Here is a 25,784-nt window from a genome sequence, read left to right as displayed (position 1 = left end):
GTAAATGAACTTGGGCAAACTCTGGGAGATAGTGAGGAACAAGGAGGCCTGGCATCCTGCAGTCTACAGGGTCAGGAAGAATCAGACGCAATTTAGCAACTCAGCCACAACAACAAATCATGAGACCTTTTTTTTTTTAATTCTTGTGACATAAAAGTAATCTCAGACCTGGGACTGCCCCTCTTGAGAGCTGGAGAGGGAGGTAAGAATGACAGGAAAAGGTGACTGAAAAAGAAAGGAAGTCCTAAGGAAATTGAAACTTCCTTTTTAACTAAGGAAATTAAACTTTGTTATAATACTGACTGGGGCATTGGTGGTGAGAAGGAAGAAATTAAATATTCAAATATAAGATTTAGCCCAAAATATGTTACTTAAACAGCTTGCTAATATGAAACGTACCACTGTATAATATTTATAAAATTATTTAAAAAATAATACTATAGCCCTCTATATTTACCAACTTTCTCTATTTTTATGTTCACAACTTATACCAGAATGTGGGTTGCCCATGCCAATTTTATATTTACTCATCTACATATAAGTAGATAATTTTTGTAGGCAACTATTCCACCTGACAAATTCAAAGGTGATCTGAAAGTTTGGGTTCAGGAGTCAGCAAAATAAACTAACTGATAAAATAATAGCTTATTTTTGATGTTTTTTTTTTAAGACTACAAGCTTTGTAGTAAGACTGGCACCAGTCAATAAAGGCACAGGAAGAACTAAGCTTCAATTATTAGTGATGTTATAAGTCACAAAATAAGGAGAAAATATGACAATTTTTTTTGTTTGTTTTATATACTGATTTTAAAAATGTTAGCATTTAGTCAACTGTTTATATCATGAGTGGAATCTGGTTGGTATAAATGTAATAGGAGATTCAAAACAGATTGATACTGTCAATTTTTAAAAACTGGGGAATCACGCTACAGGCACAGAAAACAGAAGCAATGCCCAGCCAAGGCAGAACCATTTAGCAATGAGATCACTAAAACTCTAGAGGGTGAAATGGGTTCACCTAATAAAAAAGTCAGTTTTGTTTGATGAATCAGTTATAAAAGCCCCGCTTTTTAGGAACAAATCTGTGGGAGGTTTCCTGAAGTTCTCTTCTATTTTGTCACCAAAAATATTTTCCCGTGGCATCTGTTAAGGATGCAAGTGTCCTAGTTACTATATTTCCTTATTTACTTTCGGTCTATTATCTCATTTTCACTTTCACAACATCTTCATAGCTCTTTATATATGTTCCTCCCTCCTCTTCTCCCAACTTAGAAGGACAATATTAAAAATGTAAGGGTGAAATACGTGAGAAAATAACATGAGCATTTTAATGCATCTGGAAGCTGACAGGACAACTGACTTGTTTTTGTGGGTACATTGTTGTTCAGTCCCTAAGTTGTGTCCTACTTTTTCAGACCCCGTGGACTATGTGCTACACTATATTACAAGTTTGAGAGTTTACACTGAAAACCCAATTAGTAAAAATAAGATAAGTTGTTCCAATGGAATTTGTAAAATGATATTAATAGGACCAGTGTTTCTTGAAACGAATTATACAGAAAAGTTAAGGGACAGAATTCTGAGTAGCACAAAAAGAAAAAGAAAATAGAATAAAGGAAATATAAATTTGGAGACATGAGGAAGAGTAGGGAGATTAAAAATATAAGGGAAATGAATATAGAGATAGAAAAAAATAATTTAAGTGGCAAAAAGCAATATACTTATTTTTGAGCTACTTTTACAATTCTTATTTTAAATAAGAAGTACAATTCAAAAATAGCAATGACCCTGGAATACAATGAAATAAATAGATAATGGAAATATAAAAACATAATAGGGATAGAAACATAAAATCAAAGGTGATTTAGGAGAAACCAAATTTAGAAGATCGTTTACAAAAAAATAAGTAAGTGAAAACAGAGGGAAAACTTTTAAAAGAAACCAGGAAAAGTTTAATTGTAGATTTTGATTTAATTCATTACTATTTAATAAATATACATATTAATACATTAAATTCAGCTATAGCAAATATTAAGAAAATCATGATCACAGCAGAGGTGAGGGTATTGTTTATATTTGTCTTTAAATGCAACTCAAAACTGAGATTGGAGAATCTGGTATATTCCTGAGTGCTCACTGCCAAGGAAATTTGAGCCTCCTAATCCAATTTAGGAAGAAAATCAGAAGTTCTTTGTAAATAAGTCTAAATAAAAACAGGAGTGCTAGATCCAAAATGATCAAGGAACAGAAAATGGAGAAGGTAGAATGACAAATAGCAATATGTGACCACAGAAAGAGGAAAGAAATTGGGAATACGGGACATAACTAAATTAAAGAATGTAAAAATGCAGAACAAAGCTGGTAGCGTCCAGTATCTTCAACACCATCCTCACTCCTGCCATGTAATAGTTGCTCAGTTAATAACTAACGAATTCATTAAACCAATGGGTGTTTCAACTACCAAACAATCATTTCAGGCTGTGTTCATCAGTGGAAAAAGGATGAAGGAAAAGCAAATCAGTAGATTTGCCAGGAATAGTGTCAAAATGACTGCCACTTTGGAATAATAGACCTATTCTTGGAGAAAGATGAAAACACTGAATAATCTGAAATTAGGAACAAAAACATAGAGATTCTTTGTGAATTGATCTACAGGGAAGAAATAGGTCTTCACTGTTCTCAGAGAACTATTCTACTGATTGCTTCGATTGCTTTTTTACTGTCACCAACCTTGGCACTCCTCTGGCCATATGTGTGGGATTCTTGGAACCAAAATGAATATTACATACAGTAAAGTACACCTATCCTGAAGGGAAAATGACAACCACATAACATCACGCAAAAGAATGCCAACAAAAAAGAGAATTTGTTTTTGCATTTTATGAGACAATAAGGCAGAAAGAAAAAGAAAAGTAAGGAGAACGACTGCGTGACAGAAAAGAGCGGGGCTCACAACACACAAGACCAAGAAAAGGGGGTGGGGGAGCCCGCTAAGGCAGAAACAAGGTAACAAAAAGGACAAAACCAGCAGTAGAAAAGAACTGTCAGACACAAAACCCTCAAAACAATAGATACGAAAGAAAGGAACAAGATGACAGGAATAGAGCAGCATGGAATCTAGTAAGAAAAAGAAACAAAAATTTCAAATAATGGATTTTCTAACACCCCCGCTGTTCTGCCAGTGCATTGTGTCACAGCCTCACAGAACAGTGCATAATTTATTATGGTCACTCGCTGCCAGGCTGCTATAAAGGGCAACAGCTATATGAAAATACTCCCCACCGTTGGATGGCTTAATGATCTACCCTTTGTAGAGGGTAGGGCTGCGGAATGGCAGGCGAGGACAGAACCACATACAGGCAGGATGGTGTTATGCATATTTACTGCTCTCCACCATGTGAAAGAAGGGTGAATTAACTCTGGGGGCACCTCTGTGGTGGGGAGTGTTTCACCCCTCTCCAGCGTCTCCTGGATAATCGCCATCTATCAGGGACAGTTTCTGAATGCCTGGTACCACACACTGCTTCCTATAGGGGAGGGATGATGTAAAAATTGGAACGATGAAAAAATAGATTTTTAGAAGAAAAACAGTCCTTGAAAATTAGCATTCATGACTGTAATACTGCATTATCTTTTAATCACATCTGGAGATTTAACAAAGAACCTAACCCTGTTAGGGTTCCTCTTTATAATGAATTTGGATACAGGAAAAATAAATAGGACATAAAAATAAACATCATTAAAATCATTTTTACCATTCATTTTCAGGAACACGGCCTTTTCAGTAGTATTTATATAGAAGAGCTTTCATTATTTTCACAAATAGCACTGTCTTCAAAGACAGAAACATCAGTAAGATAGGTATTCATTTCTATGGTCAGTAAAGCCAGGGATTACTTCTTTCAAATTCTTTTTTGAAAGGCATTCGTGCCCGAAGTTGGGAGCAGAGGTTCATGAATTAGATGCCCAGGATTTCAATCCTGACGCTACCCTTTATGTGCTGTGTGGCCCTGCCACATTACTTACACTGGGTTCTCCCCTTTGTAAAACAGGAATTAATAACAGTCCATACACCATAGATTTGTAGTGTGGATTGCATGAGTTAGACCTTGAATCAGAACCTGGCAAACAGCAAGGCAGGTTTCATTGATTGTGTGAAAGTGAAAGTGCAGTTGCTCAGTTGTCTGACTCTTTTTTATCCCACAGACTATAGCCCACTAGGCTGCTCGGTCCATGGGATTCTCCAGGCAAGAATACTGAAGTGGGTTGCCATTCCCTTCTCCATGGGATCTTCCTGACCCAGGGATGAAACCCAGGTCCTCTGCATTGCAGGCAGATTCTTTACGGTCTGAGCCACCAGGGAAGCCCAATCAGTGATTTTTACCTATTCTCAAATAACGTGGGAGACATTCAGAAGCATATGTAATCCAGAACTTTCTGTCATTAGGTGATGGGCATGGAGACAGGAGATAATAATCTTCTTAATTCCACTGGAGGCCAAGCTGATGTGGTATACTTTTTTTCCCTTCCCTCATTCCTGGGTACATACCTTGTTTATACAGGGTAGCAAACGTGCAAAAGGAAGTCATAGTCAGACATTTTGACATTTTTTATCTTCCAAACACCTACAGTAATATGTGGAAAGGCTTATTCTTACAAAATGATTAGTGGGCTCCAAAAATGCAATATTTTAAAAGGAGGTAGATTCCTGCCCAGGGCACAGGGAATTAGGAATAATATGTATATGTGTGTAGTATGTACTTCTAGACAAACATGTTTAGAATGGATTTGAGACATATTGAAGAAATCATGGCATCTGGTCCCATCACTTTATGGCAAATAGATGGAGAAACAGTGGAAACAGTGGCTGACTATTTTGGGGGCTCCAAAATCACTGCAGATGGTAACTGCAGCCATGAAATTAAAAGACACTTACTCCTTGGAAAGAAAGTTATGACCAACCTAGACAGCATATTAAAAAGCAGAGACATTACTTTATCAATAGAGGTCCATCTAGTCAAGGCTATGGTTTTTCCAGTGGTCATGTATGGATGTGAAAGTTGGACTATAAAGAAAGCTGAGCACAGAAGAATTGATGCTTTTGAGCTGTTGTGTTGGAGAAGACTCCTGAGAGTCCCTTGGACTGCAAGGAGATTCAACCAATCCATCCTAAAGGAGATCAGTCCTGGGTGTTCATTGGAAGGACTGACGCTGAACCTGAAACTCCAATAGTTTGGCCACCTGATGCGAAGAGCTGACTCATTTGAAAAGACCCTGATGCTGGGAAAGATGGAGGGCAGGAGGAGAAGGGGACGATAGAGAATGAGATGGTTGGATGGCATCACTGACTCAATGGACATGGGTTTGGGTAAAGTCCGGCAGTTAGTGATGGACAAGGAGGCCTGCGGTGCTGCGGTTCATGGGGTTGCAAAGAGTCGGACACAACTGAGTGAGTGAACTGTACTGAACTGAACTGAAGAAATCAGGCACATGAAACCTAAAACATCTGTGGTGCAAAGACAACAAAAAATCAGAATAAGGAACTGTGATTGGTTTCACAGGCAAGTAAAATGACCTAAAATGTAAGTTCCTAAGTTACAAAAAATCAAGAACTGCTTTACTGAGTCATATTCATAAATCACTCTGCTCCAGACCTTCTTAATCTGAATAGCACAAGAATCCATTTTGCATGAAGGCTTAATTCATCAAATTACTCATTCATTCACTCATTCATTCATATCTTTATTAACCTGTCCAAAATATTTACTGAACCTATAATGTGTCAGAATGACATTAAACCTGGGTGTTCAATGTAGAGTAAGTCACTCTAGCCATAGTTCCTTTGTCTGTAATGTAGATGTTTATCTTCCCCCTCAAAGCTGATTGAAGAGTGGATGCAATTCCATGCATAGAAAGACCTAGCACATTGCCTAGAATAATATTGGCACTAAGTAAAATAAACTCAATTTCTAATGTTCATTAAAAAAACTCTTTATGAATTGATTATCTTGTTATACATACACACACACACATACACACATACATAATACATACATACATACATATTAGTGGTAAAGAATTTGCCTACCAATGCAGGATAGGTGGGCTTGAACCCTGGGTCAGGAGGATCCCCTGGAATATGAAATAGTAATCTACTCCAGTATTCTTTCCTGGAAAATTCTATGGACAGAGTAACCTGGCAGGCTACAATCCATAGTGTTGCAAAAAGTCAGACATGACTGAGCATGCACACACACACACATATATCTATATATCTATATATATCATGGTAACTTTATAGCCACCTCAAAAATATAATTCCTTATTTACCATTAGGAAAAGTGTACACTTCACTTTACCATGTCTATCATTTCTATTGAGAGAATAAATATCTAATACATTTTATACATGTTTAAGTTTTTAATTGTTTAAAATAAGCATGGCTCCCTTTGGAGGAAAACTTTTAATAAGAGTTTAATAATAAGAAATGGAGAAAATATCAGAATCACAGATATGAGTGGATGGACCAGGACTGGAAAGGTAAAGATCTCCTGAGAGCTAGAATTGTGTGTGCTTGCGTGCAGTGTTAAGTTGCTTCAGTCATGTCAGACTCTTTGTGACCCCATGGATTGTAGCCCACCAGGCTCCTCTGTCCATGGGATTCTCCAGGCAAGAATACAGGGGTGGGATTATAAACCATTTATTTGTCTGAGGCGAGGTCATCAGATGAATAAAGAATGTTTATCTGTTCTGTATAAGAATGCATCATTCACTACATCATGGAGCAAAGGAGAGAGAGGCATAAAGAGTGAGAATGCTGAAAATATCTGTTTTCCTGGATCCAATCATGAAGTCAACTTTAACCTTGTATCATCAATTACATAGGGAATATACCTGTCTTAGTTTACAACACCAGAATTTTGGCAAAAGCTAGAAAGCTAAGAACTATCTTTACACTTGTTTCTTCCTTAGAACCTCCATACAACTTATCTTCAGATGCTACTCAGTGTGATCCTTATCTTTGGCATATGCATTTCTCTATCTCTACCATCATTTTCCTAATCTAAGATACAAAGCACTGATATTTCTTACTTGAACTATTTATTGTAGGAGATTTTAGCCTGTCTTCTCAAGTCTATTCTCATGCTCCTCTATTCTGTTCTCTCAAAATGAAAATATAGTCTTATCATATCCACCACTATCACCATTCAACTCACCACTTATTATTTGTGAGGTTATTTATCCAATATATCTCTACTTTACTAAATGGAAAGCTACTTGAGGACAGATAACATGTCTATTTTTATCACTGTATTCTCAGCATTTCACACAATTCTTGGTACATTGTGCTATGCTCAGTCATGTCTGACTTTCCCCAACCCCATGGACTGTAACCTGCCAGGACCCTCTGTCCATGGAATTTTCTGGCAAGAATACTGGAGCAGGTGGCCATTCCCTACTTCAGGAGATATTCCCAACCCAGGGATGGAACCCACGTCTTTTGTGCCTCCTGCATTGGCAGACAAATTCTTTACCACTGCACCACCTAGGAAGCCCTTGGACATGGTAGATACTCTAAAAATTTATTGAATGAATGAAAGTAGAGAACTATTTGGTGATTCAGGGAGTGCCAAATAGGCTGTCTAAAATCTATTTCTCCTAAATAAAAAGGCTATTCTCTAAAAGTTTGAGACAGGTGTAGGATATAGAAGAATCAACAGTGAACAAGGAAAGAGGAATAGAGAACAGACACTAGAACTGAAGAGAACTCACTGCTCCTGCATACACTGAAGCATAACTATAGGAAAGACAGGAATCGAATGCATACTATGGTGTTGTCATATAATTTCTGGTATATTCAAGAAGAGAAAAATCTTGGCAATTGAAAACTGGTAACAGAAATTACAGCTGATAGAGGACTAGAAATTTTACAAAAAAGACAAAAACATCTGCATGTTCTTTTTTGATGAGTGGTTAACATCCAGGAAATGTAACCAGATTTGCAACTTGATCTATCAAGACTTTTAAAGCTGTATACACCCAGGAACAACAGATAGAGAAGAATAAACACTCAAACCATTAACTCTAGAAAAAGTAAAATAGCAAATATTTTAAGAAAAGAACTAAAGATATTCAAGGCATCTAAAAGTGGTTAAAATTGACAGTCATCTTAAAGTTGATATCCCTTTAAACAAAACTTTTTTTTCAGAGTATATATTAATTAATCACATTGTTACTTGATAAATTGATTTTTTTGATGAAAGAACAAAACCATCATTAGCTCCAAACATGAGTGTCATTAAGATTTCTGCAACGTAATTGACAACAAAACAGACTTCATGTTTGTATAACATCCGTGATTCCCAACAAGAACCACCTCATGTGTTTGAGGGTGGGGGAGCCTAACAGTTCTCTGGGAACGTAGCTGCCAAATGATGGTAACAAAAGCCATAAAAGTTTCAATTTTGAATCAGTACTCCTAGGCTGTAAATGCTATGAGTTTGTTAAATCTATTTTCTTTGACTTACTTTTGTGGGGAGAGGGCAATATTTCCACCTCTAGTCAGACAAACCGATATACCACCTTCCTAATGTTGCTCCTCTATTCCCAGCTGGAAGACTTAAACTGATTGTACTTTAAAGATTACTTCTACCCCAGTGATAAATGTGTAAAAACTGTCTCTGAAGTAGAAGTTGCCTTAATTTTACAGTCTTCTTAGAAGTGGTGCCTCTTATACCTTCCCTTGATTCCCCTTATTTATTATTCTCTCTCTTACCTTATCTTGAACTCTGCTGCCTCTGAGTCTCTTAGTTCCTGAGTTCTTATTAGATTTCTGTCCAATCTTGCTTTTTAACCCCAAATTCAGCATCCTTTATTCTTGGGTCTTTCGTCCATTTTAACATCAAATTCAAGCCCTGTTTGCTAGTTCTTCCAAATGGAGGAGCCTGGTAGGCTGAAGTCCATGGGGTCGCTAAGAGTCGGACATGACTGAGCGACCTCACTTTCACTTCTCACTTTCATGCGTTGGAGAAGGAAATGGCAACCCACTCCAGTATTCTTGCCTGGAGAATCCCAGGGACAGCGGAGCCTGGTGGGCTGCCATCTATGGGGTTTCACAGAGTCGGACACGACTGAAGCGACTTAGGAGCAGCAGTTGGATCCTATGACTAGACTCTCCATTTCTTTGCCAATATTTCTATTTTAATAATTACGGTTCCCAACTTTGTTTCCATTTCACACTGCTGATACCTATTTACTCTTCAACAACATATGCTTTACAAATTGTATGACATCACAGACTAAATTCACAGTCTCTCCCTCACCTTACTCTCACATCCCTCTCTATAGGTCAAAGATATTTTTAGTTCATCTTTGTGCCCAAGTCAACAGACATATAGAAAACTCTCAAATTTACTGTGATGTGACCATCTGAAAGTGATTCATAAAAAAACTTAGAAATGTTATTGCTGCTTTATTTCAGCATGATAAGTATAATAAAAACCATGTTAAGTTTAAAACCACATATTTCAATGTTCTTCCTGCAACTATTCACCAAGTGGTCCACCTATTTGTACAACATAATTATTTTATAAATGACATATACATGATTGTTATTATAGATAGCAACAATGATATTTCCTGATCTAGAACTAACATCTCAGTTAGTTAGATTAGATTTAAGGATGTTGCTTTCTCCTAAACATTTATAATTTTTAATAGAAAGCAATCATTTTTATATCATTAGCCAGCATTAATAACTAAAATTGAAAAACTCATAGAGAACCAGCTTAAGGCAAAATATTGGCAGTTGTAGAAATGCCTCTTACAGATCTCCTATAGTTATCTACTTATCCAAGCACCCATGTCTATGCAAATGGCTGAGAATTAAAATCAAATAAAAAGTTAGGCAACATAATATGGTGTAAAGCAAATATTTCTTTTTAATCAGAGATACTTTTTCTCATAAACAAGTTGATAATCTATTTTAAAGCACTTCCAAAATTGTATCACCAAAAGGAAAATAAAAGAAGGCAGGCTAAGTAAAATGTGTTTGGGTAATATTGGATTTTAGTCGCTTTTGGCAGGAACTTATATCATGCAGCCATTTCTTGTCTTTCTTCCAGGAATGAGGTTATTTTATAGTGCAGTGATTTCCAAACCTATGATGTCTCAGGGATCAATCCACAGAGGCAAACCTAGTTGGGCCCATATTTAACCAATCAGCTCACAGACCTCAGGTACAATTTCCAGCCTAAACTTACATTCATCCATGCTGATTAAAGCAAAATTACACATCATGTTCAGGAACAAAGCAGCACTTTGCCACCCATGTTTCTTAGAGGAGGCTAGAGTCAGAAAGGGTGAGAGGAATCAAGAACCTGAAATACTGGAGGCCTCATGTGCACACATCTAACAAGTATCAAAAAGGAAATTTAACTCAGCAGTGATCCTCACCTTAGATCCCCCAAGACATACCAGAGACAGCACTGTGGCTTCAGTTTGCTGTATTTTTACCATTGCTGGAGCTTCTATGTCTGTTTCTCCGTTAAGATTTCTCATATTCCCAAGTGCCTTCATTTCACTCTCTGGGGTATATAGGAAGTGCCATGACTAGTCAGCTGTTTTGGCTTTAAAAGTAGTATCTTTATACTGTCCTCTCCACAGACATGCCGTGGGAACCAGATGGGAGGCAGAGCTTTGGTCATTGTTCCCTAGACCTTGTACGGCAAATGAGATAGAAGGTCTGTTAGCCCAGCTGCTGGAAAAGGTTTTATTTCCCAAGGGAAAGGATAGCACATCTGGGGCAATGCGGTCCTCATACTCAGTTTTGGATTCTCTTCCTGGTGACAGACATCTGCTCTCTGGCATGGGAAAGAGCAATAATCTGTGTTTTATGAAAAATGTTGGCATGTTGTAACAGAAACAAATCTTTTTTTTTTCTTTTTTAAAAAGAAAAATACAGAGTTTATGCAAATTAAATTTGGACACAGAACAGATCATGAGGGAAATATCAAAATCTTGCTCTAGATGATATTAATATAAATCAGTACATTTAAGATCACTGAACATATAAGATTTAGCAATTTTAAATCTGTTTGTTTTGCCTAGATAAATCATCATAAAAGCAAGACTGTATATGTATTTCCTGATGGTAACTGTTAAGATTGAGTTGAATATTCCAGTGTTTACAAATTCTATGTAGAGAATATATGTAAACAAATGGATGGGGTTGTGAGAAAGCAAGACATAGCAAGTGATGAGACGGTGCACCATCTTTATTCAGGATTCTGCTCTGTCTGTAAAGTTAGAGCAGTTTTCCCTCCAGTTATATACTATCATGGAATTTTCCATTCAAAGGAATTGTTATTGAACTAGTTGTGCACTATTTAGCAATCACACCTATGATGAAGGCCAAATCATGGCTTGCAAACATTCAACAATGAGAATCCTCCAAGGGCCAGATAAACAACATCTTCGTAACTTCTTAGAATTTTCAGGTAAAGAAATCCAAACTCATTGACAGTGAGATTGAAATGAGAGTATGTATCTAGTTTCTATCTTTAACCTGTTCATTTATAACATATTATTTTTTCTTTATCATGGACAATTTAATTGATAATATATACCCAATTAATGAATTAGAGGTCATCCACCATAGAATTAGACAGGTGAATTTTATTTGAATAATTTCAGTTGAAAAGATATGAATTCCAGGTGGAGAGAATAATAGTATTTAAAAAGGTACAGAGTAGGAAGTTTCCAGGGCAACTGACTGACTCATTCAGTTGACTGGAGATCTGAGTACACCCAGATGACATAGTAGAAAATACTGGTCAGAACACTAGACGGGGGTCAATGACAAGGGCATTACAGGCGCTGGGCTCTGCTAGTTGGTTAGCTCAGACTAAGGCTATTTAGATCACTTCCCAGTCCCAAATTCCTGTCCTCTAAATAAGGAGGTTGAACTGGGAAATCTTCAAGGTTCCTTTCAATTCTGAGAGTCTGTGCCACATCATTGACTCAAGGCAAAGAAGAAAACAGCTGGTATGAAAAATAAGAAAAAGCTTTAAAAATACATGCTTTCTGATGGCAAGCACAAAAAATCATCTTAAGGAGTTATGTAACTAGTATTACAAAGTCCTGTGGAACATGTTGCCTCCTGCTCTTCTTTTTTGCTATGTGGAAGATAAAATAGGAAGGTAGGAAGACAAGGCAACTTATCCCATACGCCACACTCTATTCCCTACTATTTTTCTTTTGGTAGCTGATGGAGGGTCTAAGAATTAAAAGTACTGCTGGCTGAAGAAGGCAATCTAGAGAATCTTCAATGTCAAGAACCCAGAAAATTAGCAAAATCCTGGGAAGGCTTGGTTTCAATATTTTAAGGTTGAATCAGAGAGGTACATACTGATAAAATCCATATTGAGTGAGCACTTATCCTTGGTCAAATGTCTGATGCTGTTTATGTGTACCTCATAGAGGGTTAAAGGAGCCTAATGAAGCTCTAGTTATAGGTCAAGTGTGGCCATATCTTCTTTATTTCAAGAGATGAAAGAAGTAGATTTTTTTTTTGTCAGCCACCTGTTTTTAAAATGTTGGTAATAATTTAAAAAACAAAACAAACACAATAACAATAGAAAGCTATTTAAGGCCTTTTCAGCTCCTGTGTGAATCTAGGTTAGGAGGTTCTATGAAGTTGAAGTAAAAATATTCAGCATAATTCTGAAAGGACGGAAGAAGAATATTTACTTAATGTCCTATGGACACTTAGCATTTTACAAAAGAAGACTTCAAAGAGGTGCCATTTCATCTTCACTTTATAGAATTTATTATAGTTCAAGTACCTTTATAAAGTAATATGTTGTCACAGAAAGTTTGCATAGATTGCATGTAGACAACTTTAAATTTTATTGTCAAGACATCACAGCTCCCTCATTCCTGAGAGACAGAACACTTACATAGAATGTTCAGGTTTGTTTGGGATTTTAGAGCTTAATCCTGCTCTTAATTTTAAGTTAATAATGATAATATTTATACTAACATTAGAATACTGATTTCTTGGGAACTGTTCTCTGCGCCTTCCCTATATTCAAGCTTGCATGCTAACTAAAGCTCAGGCCTGGTAGCCACTGACAGATTCGTGACCTGGGAAACATGGAAGGTCAGGTTTTTTTGTTTCTTCTTTTTTTAATTTGTTAAATGGAATGGAAACTCATCCTACTTCAGAGGATTGCTATGAACTGAAGAAAAGATGGGAAAAAAAATTCATGTTGTAATATAACTCTGACTCTTTGGACTATATGCCACCCAAACTAGAAGGTCTTTTTACCTTTGCTTGAGCATCAAGTTTATTGGGTGAAACCACTAACTAAAATGGAAAAAATGTGATAGAAGAGCAGGCTGACATACTAAAAGCACAAGGGTTCTATTTTAACTATGTAAAGTACAAAATGTCTATTAAACCAAGGTTTTTTAAACAACTGCTAGTTAGATATTCATCAAATAAATAAAATATACCAGAAAGTGAGCAGAATTGATTTGTGTAAAAAAGAAAAAAGAAATTAAATAAATAAAACATTGACTTTCATGCAAGCCAGGTAAATGTTAATGCTTTTAAAAAGAATAACATAATATGCAATTTTTATTTCTTTAGTTGTTCTTATTTTACCAATGGTCTTTATGAATAGTTTAAAAATGACATATTAGCTTGCTGCCTATAATGTTAGCATTTAAAGAATATTACAGCTGGAAGGGGATTTAGAGACCATCTAATTCAAATGCCATATTATAGAGATGGAAACTGATGCTTCAGGAGAGTAAGTGGCTTGATCAAGGTGACAAAGACGGTTGATGGAAAGAATAAAGAATGAGATTGCCTTTAAACACTTAGCAAGTGTCCTGCTAAGTGTTTAAGATTTTATATGAAGTTTCACCATGCAGGGGATACACAATTCAAATTCCCAGGTCAGCTTGAGATTTTATTTATTTCTATAAATTCCATAAATATATATGATGTCTCTATGTCATAAAGGTTATAGCCTTTTCTATTCCTATATTTCACAACTTTTAGTCACTATGGAAACATATATAAAGAGTTTAAATTTACATGTATATGTTTAAATATATACAGCTAATTAAACTCAGGTATAAAAGCAGTGTATTTCACTTAGTTGATTTGCAAGAAAATATTTGAGATAAAGAAGAAAAAAAAATGTTTAGAGAGGAAAATGTACTGTATTACTATACTCTGCTTATACTCATCTTATGGAGCTAAAATCATTATGATTTCTAGAAACACCAGAAACGGTGACAGTACAAGAGAATGTTTCTAATGGAAAAATATTCTAGCCATGGGACTAATGTCAGTTTGAGTCACTGATGAAGCAAATGTTTCTCAGGCTCTGGCGATACACATAGCTCTTTACTTGGCACAAAGGGAGCTTTTAGCAAACAGGATGCAGATCATACTATGATGAGGAAGACAAATTGGAATGGCTCCTCAGTCTCCCAACACTGGGTACAAATTCCCCATCCCACCAACTTGTGAGTGTTTAAGACTATAAACCTTAGGGAGGGAGGAAGAAGCAATGGGAACAGGAGGCAGAGAAAAGGAAATAGGAAGTAAAGGAGAAAATGAATAAGCCCCAGATGTCTTCGTGCCCACTCTAAAAATTCAGAGGTATAGTCAGGTTTTTTTTCCAGTGTGCTAATATTCTTCCTTCCCGATATCTAAAATATTGAACATGCATGTGTCCCAAGGCACAGAAATCATTTAAATTATGTTGGAGCAAACTAATTAAATTAGCTTTATTTTTCAATTAGACAATGTACAAGAGAATATAATTCAAAAGAAAAATTCCAAAGCTGGCTAGTAGAATTGGTTATAGTTTTAGAGATTTTAACTAATAAAAGAAATGGAAATGCTTCTAAGTTTCCTTCAGTCTAAGACATGATAGTTTTTGGAACATACGTTTTCCATGAGTTTTAGAAATCTTAATGATAACTGACTGAAAAATGTTAGCACTTGCATCCTCATTCAGCCAAAGGCTGTTTTATCCAGCTAAATAACTCTGGGGAGGATCCACCTAAGACATTTAACAGCTGGGTAAGTTTTGAGGTGTTCACAGAGCAAAAGTCCACTGTAAAAAATAAAGCTGGGTGACATTTTCAAAATAATTGTCATATTTGTGGGAAGAAATACATATGAAAATACATCTTTCTTTTAAAACTTAGTCAATAGATTCAAATTTTCCATAGCTGTTTTAATCCATGTAACTAAAAGATATTTGGGAAAGGTGTAAAGAGAGAAACTCAACTCCCTTGGACTTTGCTCCAGATATCCTTTTAAGAATGTTCCTTGTTTTAACCAAGTTACCTATCATGACACACAGACTGCTGCCTAATCACATGACTTATAAAAATTATGATGTAACATAATGATGTTTTCCCTCTACCGGTGATTCTGAGGCTTGTTCTGTTACCACACTGAATGATCTTCTGGATAATCTGCTGTGAGTGGAGTAGAGAGTATACTTGAACAACATTTGACTAGGCCACCTTCTCCTGCTGCTACAAAAGAATGGTTTCTTCCCAGTCACAAATCCATCCTGAATGTTAATTAAATATTTACAAGGTACTTTAAAATTCTCCCTGAATGCTAATCTGAAAATAGCAAACTACGTTCATTTGAATAAGCAGAAATTTCTGCCTGTCCAAATTAAGCATCTCTGGCCTCAGAGTTTAATTCAGATAATTCTATGACTTGGGGGAGAAAAAAAAAAAAGAACTGACTACCTACTATGTATAAGGCTCCATGTCAAATGTGGAAATTAAACTTTCTAGGACTAGGAAATTTGTCATAAATTACAACAATTTGTATTATTTAACTCACATCATTTCCCTCTGGGCTGAAAAGCTAAATTAGTTGCAAAATCCTCACCTTTTTAGCATTAAGCTTTTACATTGTTTCTTAACATATAACACTGTATCTAGTTACATAAAGATGCAGTATTTTCTACATATTAACACAGATTTCCACATTTTATTCATTAAGTTTCTGAAAGAGTTTTAGCATGAAGGTTCCATTTATTGTATCAAAAAATAAAAATATCATCAAAGTCTTTTTGCAACTCCCAAAACACAGTTAGAGAATAATGATCATATGCTAAAAAATGTAAAATGCAATTTGTGCTGTGCCCCATTTACTACAAAATCACTACGAACAATGCATTTTGTACAATATATTGCTCCAGGGAAAGTGGATCAGCATCAGGAATGAATAAAGAACATTGCATTTGAAATCAGCTAATTCTGCCTCAGCGCTTTTAAAAACTATTTGTTATGATATTACCTCCTGTCAAGCACATAATGTGATATTTTCCTCAATAAAAACTAAACAGTTGCTGTAATTTCAGCTTCTCTAATTTTCTACTTTTTAAGCACTAAATATTTAAACAATACAGACCTGGAAGTCTCAAGCCAGTCATCTGATCTTCGCATCTTCCTGCCTAAAGTAGAGTAACTATCTGTACAGGGGCCTGCTCTGTCACAGACATACATAACGGCAGCTGTTGAGGTCCTTACCTGCCCACAAGCCAGGCCCATTCCTCTTTCTCCCATGCCATGCGGACACGATAAATTTAACTCCAGGGCGTCTGCTCCAGAAGCCTTTAAGATGAGGAAGGAAAATGAAAAAAAACACAAAGCTTTAATTGTGTACTAATAGGCTTTCACCACTGATAATACAACATAGGTCACATTTGACAAATTTTAACTACTCTGTTTTCTGAACCACGGCTATTGTATGAGGTGTATTCTGACTCTCTCAAATGAGGGTATCTATACAAGGATTATTCAGTTCAGTCGCTCAGTTGTGTCCGACGCTTTGCAACCCGATAGACTGAAGCTCGCCAGGCTTCGCTGTCCATCACCAACTCCCAGAGCCTACTCAAACTCATGTCCATCGCATCAGCGATGCCATCCAACCATCTCATCCTCTGTTGCCCCCTTCTCCTCTCGCCTTCCAAGCATCAGGTTCTTTTCCAGTGAGTTGGTTCTTCGCATCAAGTGGCCAAAGTATTGGAGCTTCAGCTTTAGCATCAGGCCTTCCAGTGAATATTCAGGACTGATTTTCTTTAGGATTTACAGGTTGGATCTCCCTGCAGTCCAAGCAACTCTCAGCAGTCTTCTCCAACACCACAGTTCAAAAGCATCAATTTTGGGAACTCAGCTTTCTTTATAGTCCAACTCTCACATTCATACATGACTACTGGAAAAACCATAGCTTTGACTAGACAGACCTTTGTTGGCAAAGTAATGTCTCTGCTTTTTAATATGCTATCTAGGTTGGTCATAGCTTTTCTTCCAAGGAACAAGCATCTTTTAATTTCATGGCTGGAATCACCATCTTCAGTGATTTTGGAGCCACGCAAAATAAAGACTGCCACTGTTTCCATTGTTTCCCCATCTCTTTGCCATGAACTGATGGGACCGGATGCCATGATCTTAGTTTTCTGAATGTTGAGCTTTAAGTCAACTTTTTTACTCTCCTCTTTTACTTTCATCAAGAGGCTCTAGTTCTTTGCTTTCTGCCATAACAGTGGTGTCATCTGCGTATCTGAGTTTATTGATATTTCTCCTGGCAATCTTGATTGCAGCTTTGTGCTTCATCCAGCCCAGCATTTCTCATGATGTACTCTTCATATAAGTTAAATAAGCAAGGTGATAATATACAGCCTTGATATACTCCTTTCCCGATTTGGAACCAGTCTGTTGTCCCATGTCCAGTTCTAACTGTTGCTTCTTGACCTGCATAGAGGTTTCTCAAGAGGTAGGTCAGGTGGTCTGGTATTCCCATCTCTTTCAGAATTTTCCAGTTTATTATGATCCACACAAAGGCTTTGGCATAGCCAATAAAGCAAAAGTAGATGTTTTTCTGAAACTCTCTTGCTTTTTCCATGATCCAGCAGATGTTGGCAATTTGATCTCTGATTCCTCTGCCTTTTCTAAAACCAGCTTGAACATCTGGCAGTTCACGGTTCACATACTGTTGAAGCCTGGCTTGGAGAATTTTGAGCATTACTTTGCTAGCGTGTGAGATGAGTGCAATTGTGTTGTAGTTTGAGCATTCTTTGGCATTCCCTTTCTTTGGAACTGGAAGGAAAACTGACCTTTTCTAGTCCTGTAGCCACAGCTGAGTTTTCCAAATTTGCTGGCATATTGAGTGCAGCACTTTCACAGCATCATCTTTCAGGATTTGAAATAGCTCAACTGGAATTCCATCACCTCCACCAGCTTTGTTCGTAGTGATGTTTCCTAAGGCCCATTTGACTTAGCATTCCAGGATGTCTGGCTCTAGGTGAGTGACCAGACCATAGTGGTTATCTGGGTCATAAAGATCTTTTTTGTAAGCTCGTCTGTGTACTCTTGCCACCTCTTCTTAATATTTTCTGCTTCTATTAGGTCCATACCATTTCTGTCCTTTATTGAGCCTGTCTTTGAAATGTTCCCTTGGTATCTCTAATTTTCTTGAAGACATCATTAGTCTTTCCCATTCTATTGTTTTCCTCAATTTCTTTGCACTGATCACTGAGGAAGGCTTTTTTATCTCTCCTTGCTATTCTTTGGAACTCTGCATTCAAATGGGTATATCTTTTTTCTCCTTTGCCTTTAGCTTCTCTTCTTTTCTCAGCTATTTGTAAGGCCTCCTCAGACAGCCATTTTGCTTTTTTGCATTTCTTTTTTTGGGGGATGGTCTCGAGCACCACCTACTGTACAATGTCACAAACCTCCGTCCATAGTTCTTCATGCACTCTGTCTATCAAATATAATCCCTTGAATCTATTTGTCACTTCCACTGTAATATCATAAGGGATTTCATTTAGGTCATACCTGAATGGTCTAGTGCTTTTCCCAACTTTCTTCAATTTAAGCCTGAATTTGGGAATAAGGAGTTCATGATCTGAGCCACAATCAGCTCCCGGTCTTATTTTTGCTGACAGTATAGAGCTTCTCCACCTTTGACTGCAAAGACTATAATCAATCTGATTACAGTATTGACCATCTCAGTGATGTCCACATGTAGAGTCTTCTCTTGTGTTGTTGGAAGAGGGTGTTTGCTATGACCAGTGCATTCTCTTGGCAAAACTCTATTAGCCTTTGCCCTGCTTCATTTTGTACTTCAAGGCCAAATTTGCCTGTTACTCCAGGTAGCTCTTGACTTCCTACTTTTGCATTCCAGTCCCCTATAATGAAGACGACATCTTTTTGGGGTCTTAGTTCTAGAAGGTCTTGTAGGTCTTCATAGAACCATTCAATTTCAGCTTCTTCAGCATTACTGGTCAGGGCATGAAAGTAAAGTCGCTCAGTCATGTCAGACTCTTTGGGACCTCATGGACTGTAGCCCCTAGGCTCCTTCCATCCATGAAATTTTTTAGGCAAGAGTACTGGAGTGGGTTGCCATTTTCTTCTCCAGGGGAATCTTCCCGACCCAGGGATCAAACACGGGTCTCCCGCATTGCAGGCAGATGCTTTACTGTCCGAGCCACCAGGGGCATAGAACTCGATTACTGTGATATTGAATGGTTTGCCTTAACAAACAGAGATCTTTCTGTCGTTTTGAGATTGCATCCAAGTGCTGCATTTCAGACTCTTTTGTTGACTATGATGGCTACTCCGTTTCTTCTAAGGGATTCTTGCCCACAGCCATAGATATAACAGTCATCTGAGTTAAATTCAGCTATTCCAGTCCATTTTAGTTCACTGATTCCTGAAACGCTGATGTTCACTCTTGCCATCTCCTGTTTGACCACTTCTGATTTGCCTTGATTCATGGACCTAACATTCCAGATTCCTATACGTATTGCTCTTTACAGTATCAGACTTTACTTTCATCACCTGTCACATCCACAACTGGGTGTTGTTTTTGCTTTGGCTTCATCTCTTCATTCTTTCTGGAGTTGTTTCATCATTCTTTTCCAGTAGCATATTGGGCACCTACTGCCCTGGGGAGTTCATCTCTCATTGTCATACCTTTTTGCCTTTTCACAGTGTTCACAGGGTTCTCAAGGCAAGAATCCTGAAGTAGTTTGCCATGCCATTCTCCAGTGGGTCACGTTTTGTCCGAACTCTCCACAATTACCCGTCCATCTTGGGAGGCCCTACATGGCATGCCTCATAGTGTCATTGAGCTAGACAGGGCTGTGCCCCATGTGATCAGTTTGGTTAGTTTTCTGTGATTGTGGTTTTCATTCTCTCTGCCTTCTGATGGATAGGGAAAAGGTCCTTATGGAAGTTTACTGATGGAAGAGACTGAGGGCAAAACTGGGTCCCATGGGCTGGGCCACGTTCAGTTCAGTTCAGTCAGTTCAGTCACTCAGTTGTGTCCGACTCTGTGACCCCATGAATCGCATCACGCCAGGCCTCCCTGTCCATCATCATCTCCTGGAGTTCACTCAAACTCACATCCATCGAGTTGGTGATGCCATCCAGCCATCTCATCTTCTGTCGTCCCCTTCTTCTCCTGCCCCCAATCCCTCCCAGCATCAGAGTCTTTTCCAATGAGTCAACTCTTCGCATGAGGTGGCCAAAGTACTGGAGTTTCAGCTTTAGCATCATTCTTTCCAAAGAACACCCAGGGCTGATCTCCTTTAGAATGGACTGGGTGGATCTCCTTGCAGTCCAAGGGACTCTCAAGAGTCTTCTCCAACACCACAGTTCAAAAGCATCAATTCTTCAGCCCTCAGCCTTCTTCACAGTCCAACTCTCACATCCATACATGACCACTGGAAAAACCATAGCCTTGACTTGACAGACCTTTGTTGGCAAAGTAATGTCTCTGCTTTTGAATATGCTATCTAGGTTGGTCATAACTTTTCTTCCAAGGAGTAAGCGTCCTTTAATTTCATGGCTGCAGTCACCATCTGCAGTGATTTTGGAGCCCCCAAAAATAAAGTCTGACACTGTTTCCACCGTTTCTCCATCTATTTCCCATGAAGTGATGGGACCAGATGCCATGATCTTCGTTTTCTGAATGTTGAGCTTTAAGCCAACTTTTTCACTCTCCTCTTTCACTTATATTTTTCTATAAGTTTGTTTATTTTTGAAGTATAATTGACATCTAATACTATGTTAATTCCTGGTGCACAACACAGTGATTCAATACTTTTATACATTTCTATACATTACAAATAATCATCATTATAAGCCTAGTCACCATCTGTTATCATACAAAGATATTACACTACTATTGACTATATCATGCATTTCATACCCATGGCTCATTTTTTTTTTGTAATTGAAAGTTTGTACCTCTTAATTTTCTTCACCTATTTCTCTCATCTTTTTAAACTGAATCAATTTTATTGTATTTTTTAAAAATCCATCCTAAGAAACATGAAGCACAGATAATTTTGTTTTAATTTAATAATTAAGTAGGAATCTTTCTTATTTAACTCATTAATTTATACAAATGGATCCTATAGAAATGAACAAAATATTTCACACTAAGCATTTTTAAAATAACTGGAGAACCATAGAATTCTTTAGAAGTCTTCTGTAAAAACTCTAAGAACAATTAAAACACTTTTTTTTTTTTAAATTTGAGAAATGGAAGATAAACTCAATGATTCTTTTACCTAACTTCTAGAATTCCTTCAATGCCACCATTTCTTTTTGAGTAAGGTAAGCATGGCTCAGTTTCCATAATATTATAACATGTCTATCACATCATGGAAAGACTTTTTTAAAAGTTCATTATTTTCTAAGCATATCAGACCTTTCTTTAGTCCAACAGTTTTTCTTTAAATCTTTCTTTTCTTCCTAATCGTTCAAGATTTTTTCCTATTTTATTAATTTTAAATAATACCTCAACAAACAAGTATTCTATCGATAGTTATATCTTTCTTGGTTGACTTTCTTACTCACTTTTACTCATTAGTGAGTCTGCTTTTCCTTCTGCACATTTGTGAAAGTTCATTGAATCATTCAGCCTATTTTCTAACATGGTTTTATTATGGTTTTTGTACATGCTTCATGTTATTTGAAAATTATTTGAATCACAGTTTGGTGGTAACCTTAGACAAAACACAACTCTGAGTTCTAATTCTAGATCTGCTAAGGAACTTGGGCAAGTAAGTTAACCTTCTTTGTTCCCATCTGTTCAAGTGTAAGAGCTTCCCAGATGGCTCAGCACTAAAGAATGCATCTGCCTGAAATGCAGGAGACTCAGGAGACATGGATTCCATTCCTGGATCAGGAAGAGCCTCTGGAGGAAGAAATGGCAATCCACTCCAGTATTCTTGCCTGGAAAATCCCATGGACAGAGGAGCCTGGTGGGCTACAGTCCATGGGGCCTCAAAGAGTTGGGCACAATTAAGCACTAAGCACACATACATTCAAGTGTAAACTGGAGACAATAGGACCTATCTCAAAACCGTGTCATGTGAGAATCTGCAGCTTAATTAAAAGATTGTACACTGCAAGTATATATTTTTTCTTATTATGTCTTAGTTATTTCAAATATTTCTTTTAGACTTATTTGCTTTAGACTGCTAGTTGAAATGCAGCAATTAATAGCAAATCAATTCAACAACATTTTGGAATAAGCTTTAGGTGTCATTTGTATAGATATTTATACATATTTTCTAAAATGTAAGTGCAAGCTTACAATTAGATTCATAGTAGACAATAATAACTAACATTTATTGAACACTTACAATATGTCAGATACTTTACTAGGAGTCTTATAATGGATCTATCATTATTCCCATTTTGTAACTGATAAAATCAAGCTACAAAGAGTTCAAGTGACTAATTTATTATTCTAAAGCTTGTAAATGAGAATAGGATCTTTAAATCAAGCATTTTAAGTATAGAACCTGTATTCTTGGTCACTATCATAACTTATTAGAAATCAGGTAATCCATGGCTAGAATTGTTTTAACGTGATAACAAAACATTACAACTTGACATCTTTCAAGTTTCTAAATATTAAATAGATATTAAAATCTTGTAAGACCACTTATTAAATTTAGTCTTTTCAGTGACTGTCAAAAATTTTCCCACCACTATACCCATATACAAATGCTAACCCACTAAACATACCCATAAAGATCTTTGAAATGAGGATCTAGGCCTCAAAAACAGATAATCCTGCTCAAAATAACACCAAGAGCTGGGGAATACTCATTTGGCCTCTGCTTCAATACTCTTGTCATACGATGTACACCACCTTAAAAGGCAGTTAATGCTATTTCTAAGCAACCACATGCATTCAAAAAGGCTTAATTGCTGAATTACCATGAAATGTTAAATTAACTGAAACTGGGCATGCATTCTGACTCCTGTTAGTCACAAGCTTTTTAGTTTAGTCACTTAGCCCAGAGTTTATTCTGCCTCACCTAAATGATTATACAATAAAATAATCTAGTGAAGGCAGTGACATAGAAAATTTGCTGCTCCTAATTTCATACATTATCTATTTATCATCTGTTTATTGGCATGAAGTAGAATGATGTGTTAATAGTATGGACTATAGAGCCAGATTTCATGGGTTTGAATCCCACTTTTACCACATACTAGCTGTGTGAACTTGGGCATATTATTTAACAACTTTTGACCTCAGTCTCCTCATTTCCAAAACATGGAAAACAGAAAAGTACCTCACAAGATTGCTTTTCTAAGGTACAAATAAATTTAATAAAAGTGAATGACTTAGAACAGTGCCTGGACTGCAGTAAATATTATGTAGTATAAGCAGTTAATCTAGTCTAACTACCTGTCTCACTGTCTATCCATCTATCTATCCATCCATCTATCCATTCAGTTACAATCTCCAACTTGCTGTTCCTCAGCTTTGATCTGAAAAAGAATATAAAGTAGCTATACACACTTCGGGGGCTTTACAGGTGGCTCAGTGGTAAAGAATCTGCCTGCCAATGCAGGAGATGCAGGAGACGAGGGTTCAATCACTGGGTTGAGAAGATCCCCTTGAGTAGAAAATGACAAACCACTCTGGTATTCTTGCTAGTATCCTCTGTCCATGGAGAATTCCATGACTGAGTGACTGAACAACAAAACAACAAAAATCCATACTTGGGACTGGGGGAAGGGGTAGCAGAAAACTATTCTAAGAAATTCTCAGAGTAGTGGTAGTAATGTGATTTCTAAAATTCTCTGATTCATTTTGTAAAACCTCTCAGAGAAATTAGGGAAGCAAAACCACAAACCCTTGTACAATATATCCAACAAAATGGGGTACACGGTTCTTTTCCTTCTCCTTTCCTTACCTCTCTCTTCCTTATCGATCTGGATAGTTCTAAAGTCACTGGCTGGGGACGAGCAAGGTAGGTGACTAGGAAGTTCTGAGGAAGAGCCATGAGGGCCCAGTGAGGGTATCAGAGCCTGAGCACAGTGAGAATGACAGACGTGTGGAGGGTGGCTTGGGGTAGTAAATCAGAGCCCTAGTGGGAAGAGAAGTCTTCCATGGGTCAAGGGGAACAAGTAAAAGATATAAGAGACCAAGCAGGGTAGAAAGACATGAAGCTACATTTTTTGGTGCCTGCTCAGTCAGTCACTCAATCATGTTCAACTCTTTGTGACCCCATGGGCCGTAGCCTGCCAGGCTCCTCTGTCCATGGAATTTTTCAGGCAAGAATACTGGAGTGGGCTGCCATTGCTTACTCCAAGGACACTTCTTGGATTCTCCCTAATTTTCTTCTGTTAGAAGAATACATGAGGCCCACTGCCAACTTTCTACATAGCAACACTGTCAATTAGTCTCAACTATCCAAAACCGGGGACTCAAGTTCTCTGGGATCTTAGACCACTTCGAGGTGGACCTGGGACAGGTCAACACTGGATTGGCTTGGGCCCCACTGGGTACTAAGTCTGTGACTATCTCCTATCTCCAACTAGGCATCTATCTTTCCTGATTCTATTCTGTCCTGCTGACTGTTAGTATTCAGGAATTTATATCCAACTGGTCCTACGTATTCCTATCATGTACCTCTGTCTGCTTTGTATCTCAGCCTATTTGAGATTTCCTAACTTCAACATCTATTTAATTTTATGAAATACCACTAGTCCAGATCCTAGTTTATAAAAAAGCAAAAACAAAAACCGAAAACATGAAAAGAACCTGGCTTCAAAGTGGTTTATTTGGACTCTCTACTAGGAATAGTATGGTCACCTGGTTTTGACACCTATGCCTCTCAGCTGGACCTTCCTTGTCTTGGCCTACCAGTTACAGTCAGACCCTTGGCAATCGCCCATCAAATCCCTGACCTGAAACCTTCAGCTTTGGATTTTAATCACCTCAAGTTCATTGTGCCAAATCAAATTCATTCTTCCCATTTACTCTGTAATTGCTTCCTTTTGTTTATCACATGCCTGTATATCAGCTCTGTGCCTTTATTTTGCTTCATTCAACAAATATCTGAGGACTATCCACTGACCAGCAAAGCCCTGTGTTTGGAATTGGAGGTTAAATAGTGAACCAGGTGAAGTCTCCACCCAGACAGGTTGCTTTGTCATAAGGAAGACAGGTGAAAGAGCTGATGACATCACTGTTAATCACCAGTTTTATTAAATTCTGTGGAGAAAAGGCACAAGCAGAGGTAGACCCAGATTTGGGGGAGGAGCCTGAAGTTCATACAATTTGCAGATACTTCTTTAAAAATAAAAATGATTTAAAAATTAAAAAGAGAAAATCAGGTATGGGCCTTGGAAGTAGCTTGTACAAGTAAGGGCTCTGAAACTTAAGCTTCATCAACTTTATGATAAAC

At 37.4% G+C, this 25,784-nt stretch overlaps 1 protein-coding gene across 1 annotated transcript in view; it reads right to left on the bottom strand.

Annotated features, from left to right (window-relative positions):
• DPYD (dihydropyrimidine dehydrogenase) overlaps positions 1 to 25,784 on the bottom strand; it is a 930,948-nt gene that overhangs the window by 296,931 nt on the left and 608,233 nt on the right. Inside the window, exon 16 of the mRNA XM_061411115.1 lies at positions 16,585 to 16,668. Coding sequence (XP_061267099.1) covers positions 16,585 to 16,668 — 84 coding nt within the window. The remainder of the gene's footprint in view (positions 1 to 16,584; positions 16,669 to 25,784) is intronic.

The sequence above is a fragment of the Bos javanicus genome, chromosome 3 (genome assembly GCF_032452875.1).
Source record: "Bos javanicus breed banteng chromosome 3, ARS-OSU_banteng_1.0, whole genome shotgun sequence".
In the NCBI taxonomy this organism is placed as follows: Eukaryota; Metazoa; Chordata; class Mammalia; order Artiodactyla; family Bovidae; genus Bos; species Bos javanicus.
Note: the sequence above shows the minus strand (reverse complement) of the source record. Positions and strands in the feature narration are given on the sequence as shown.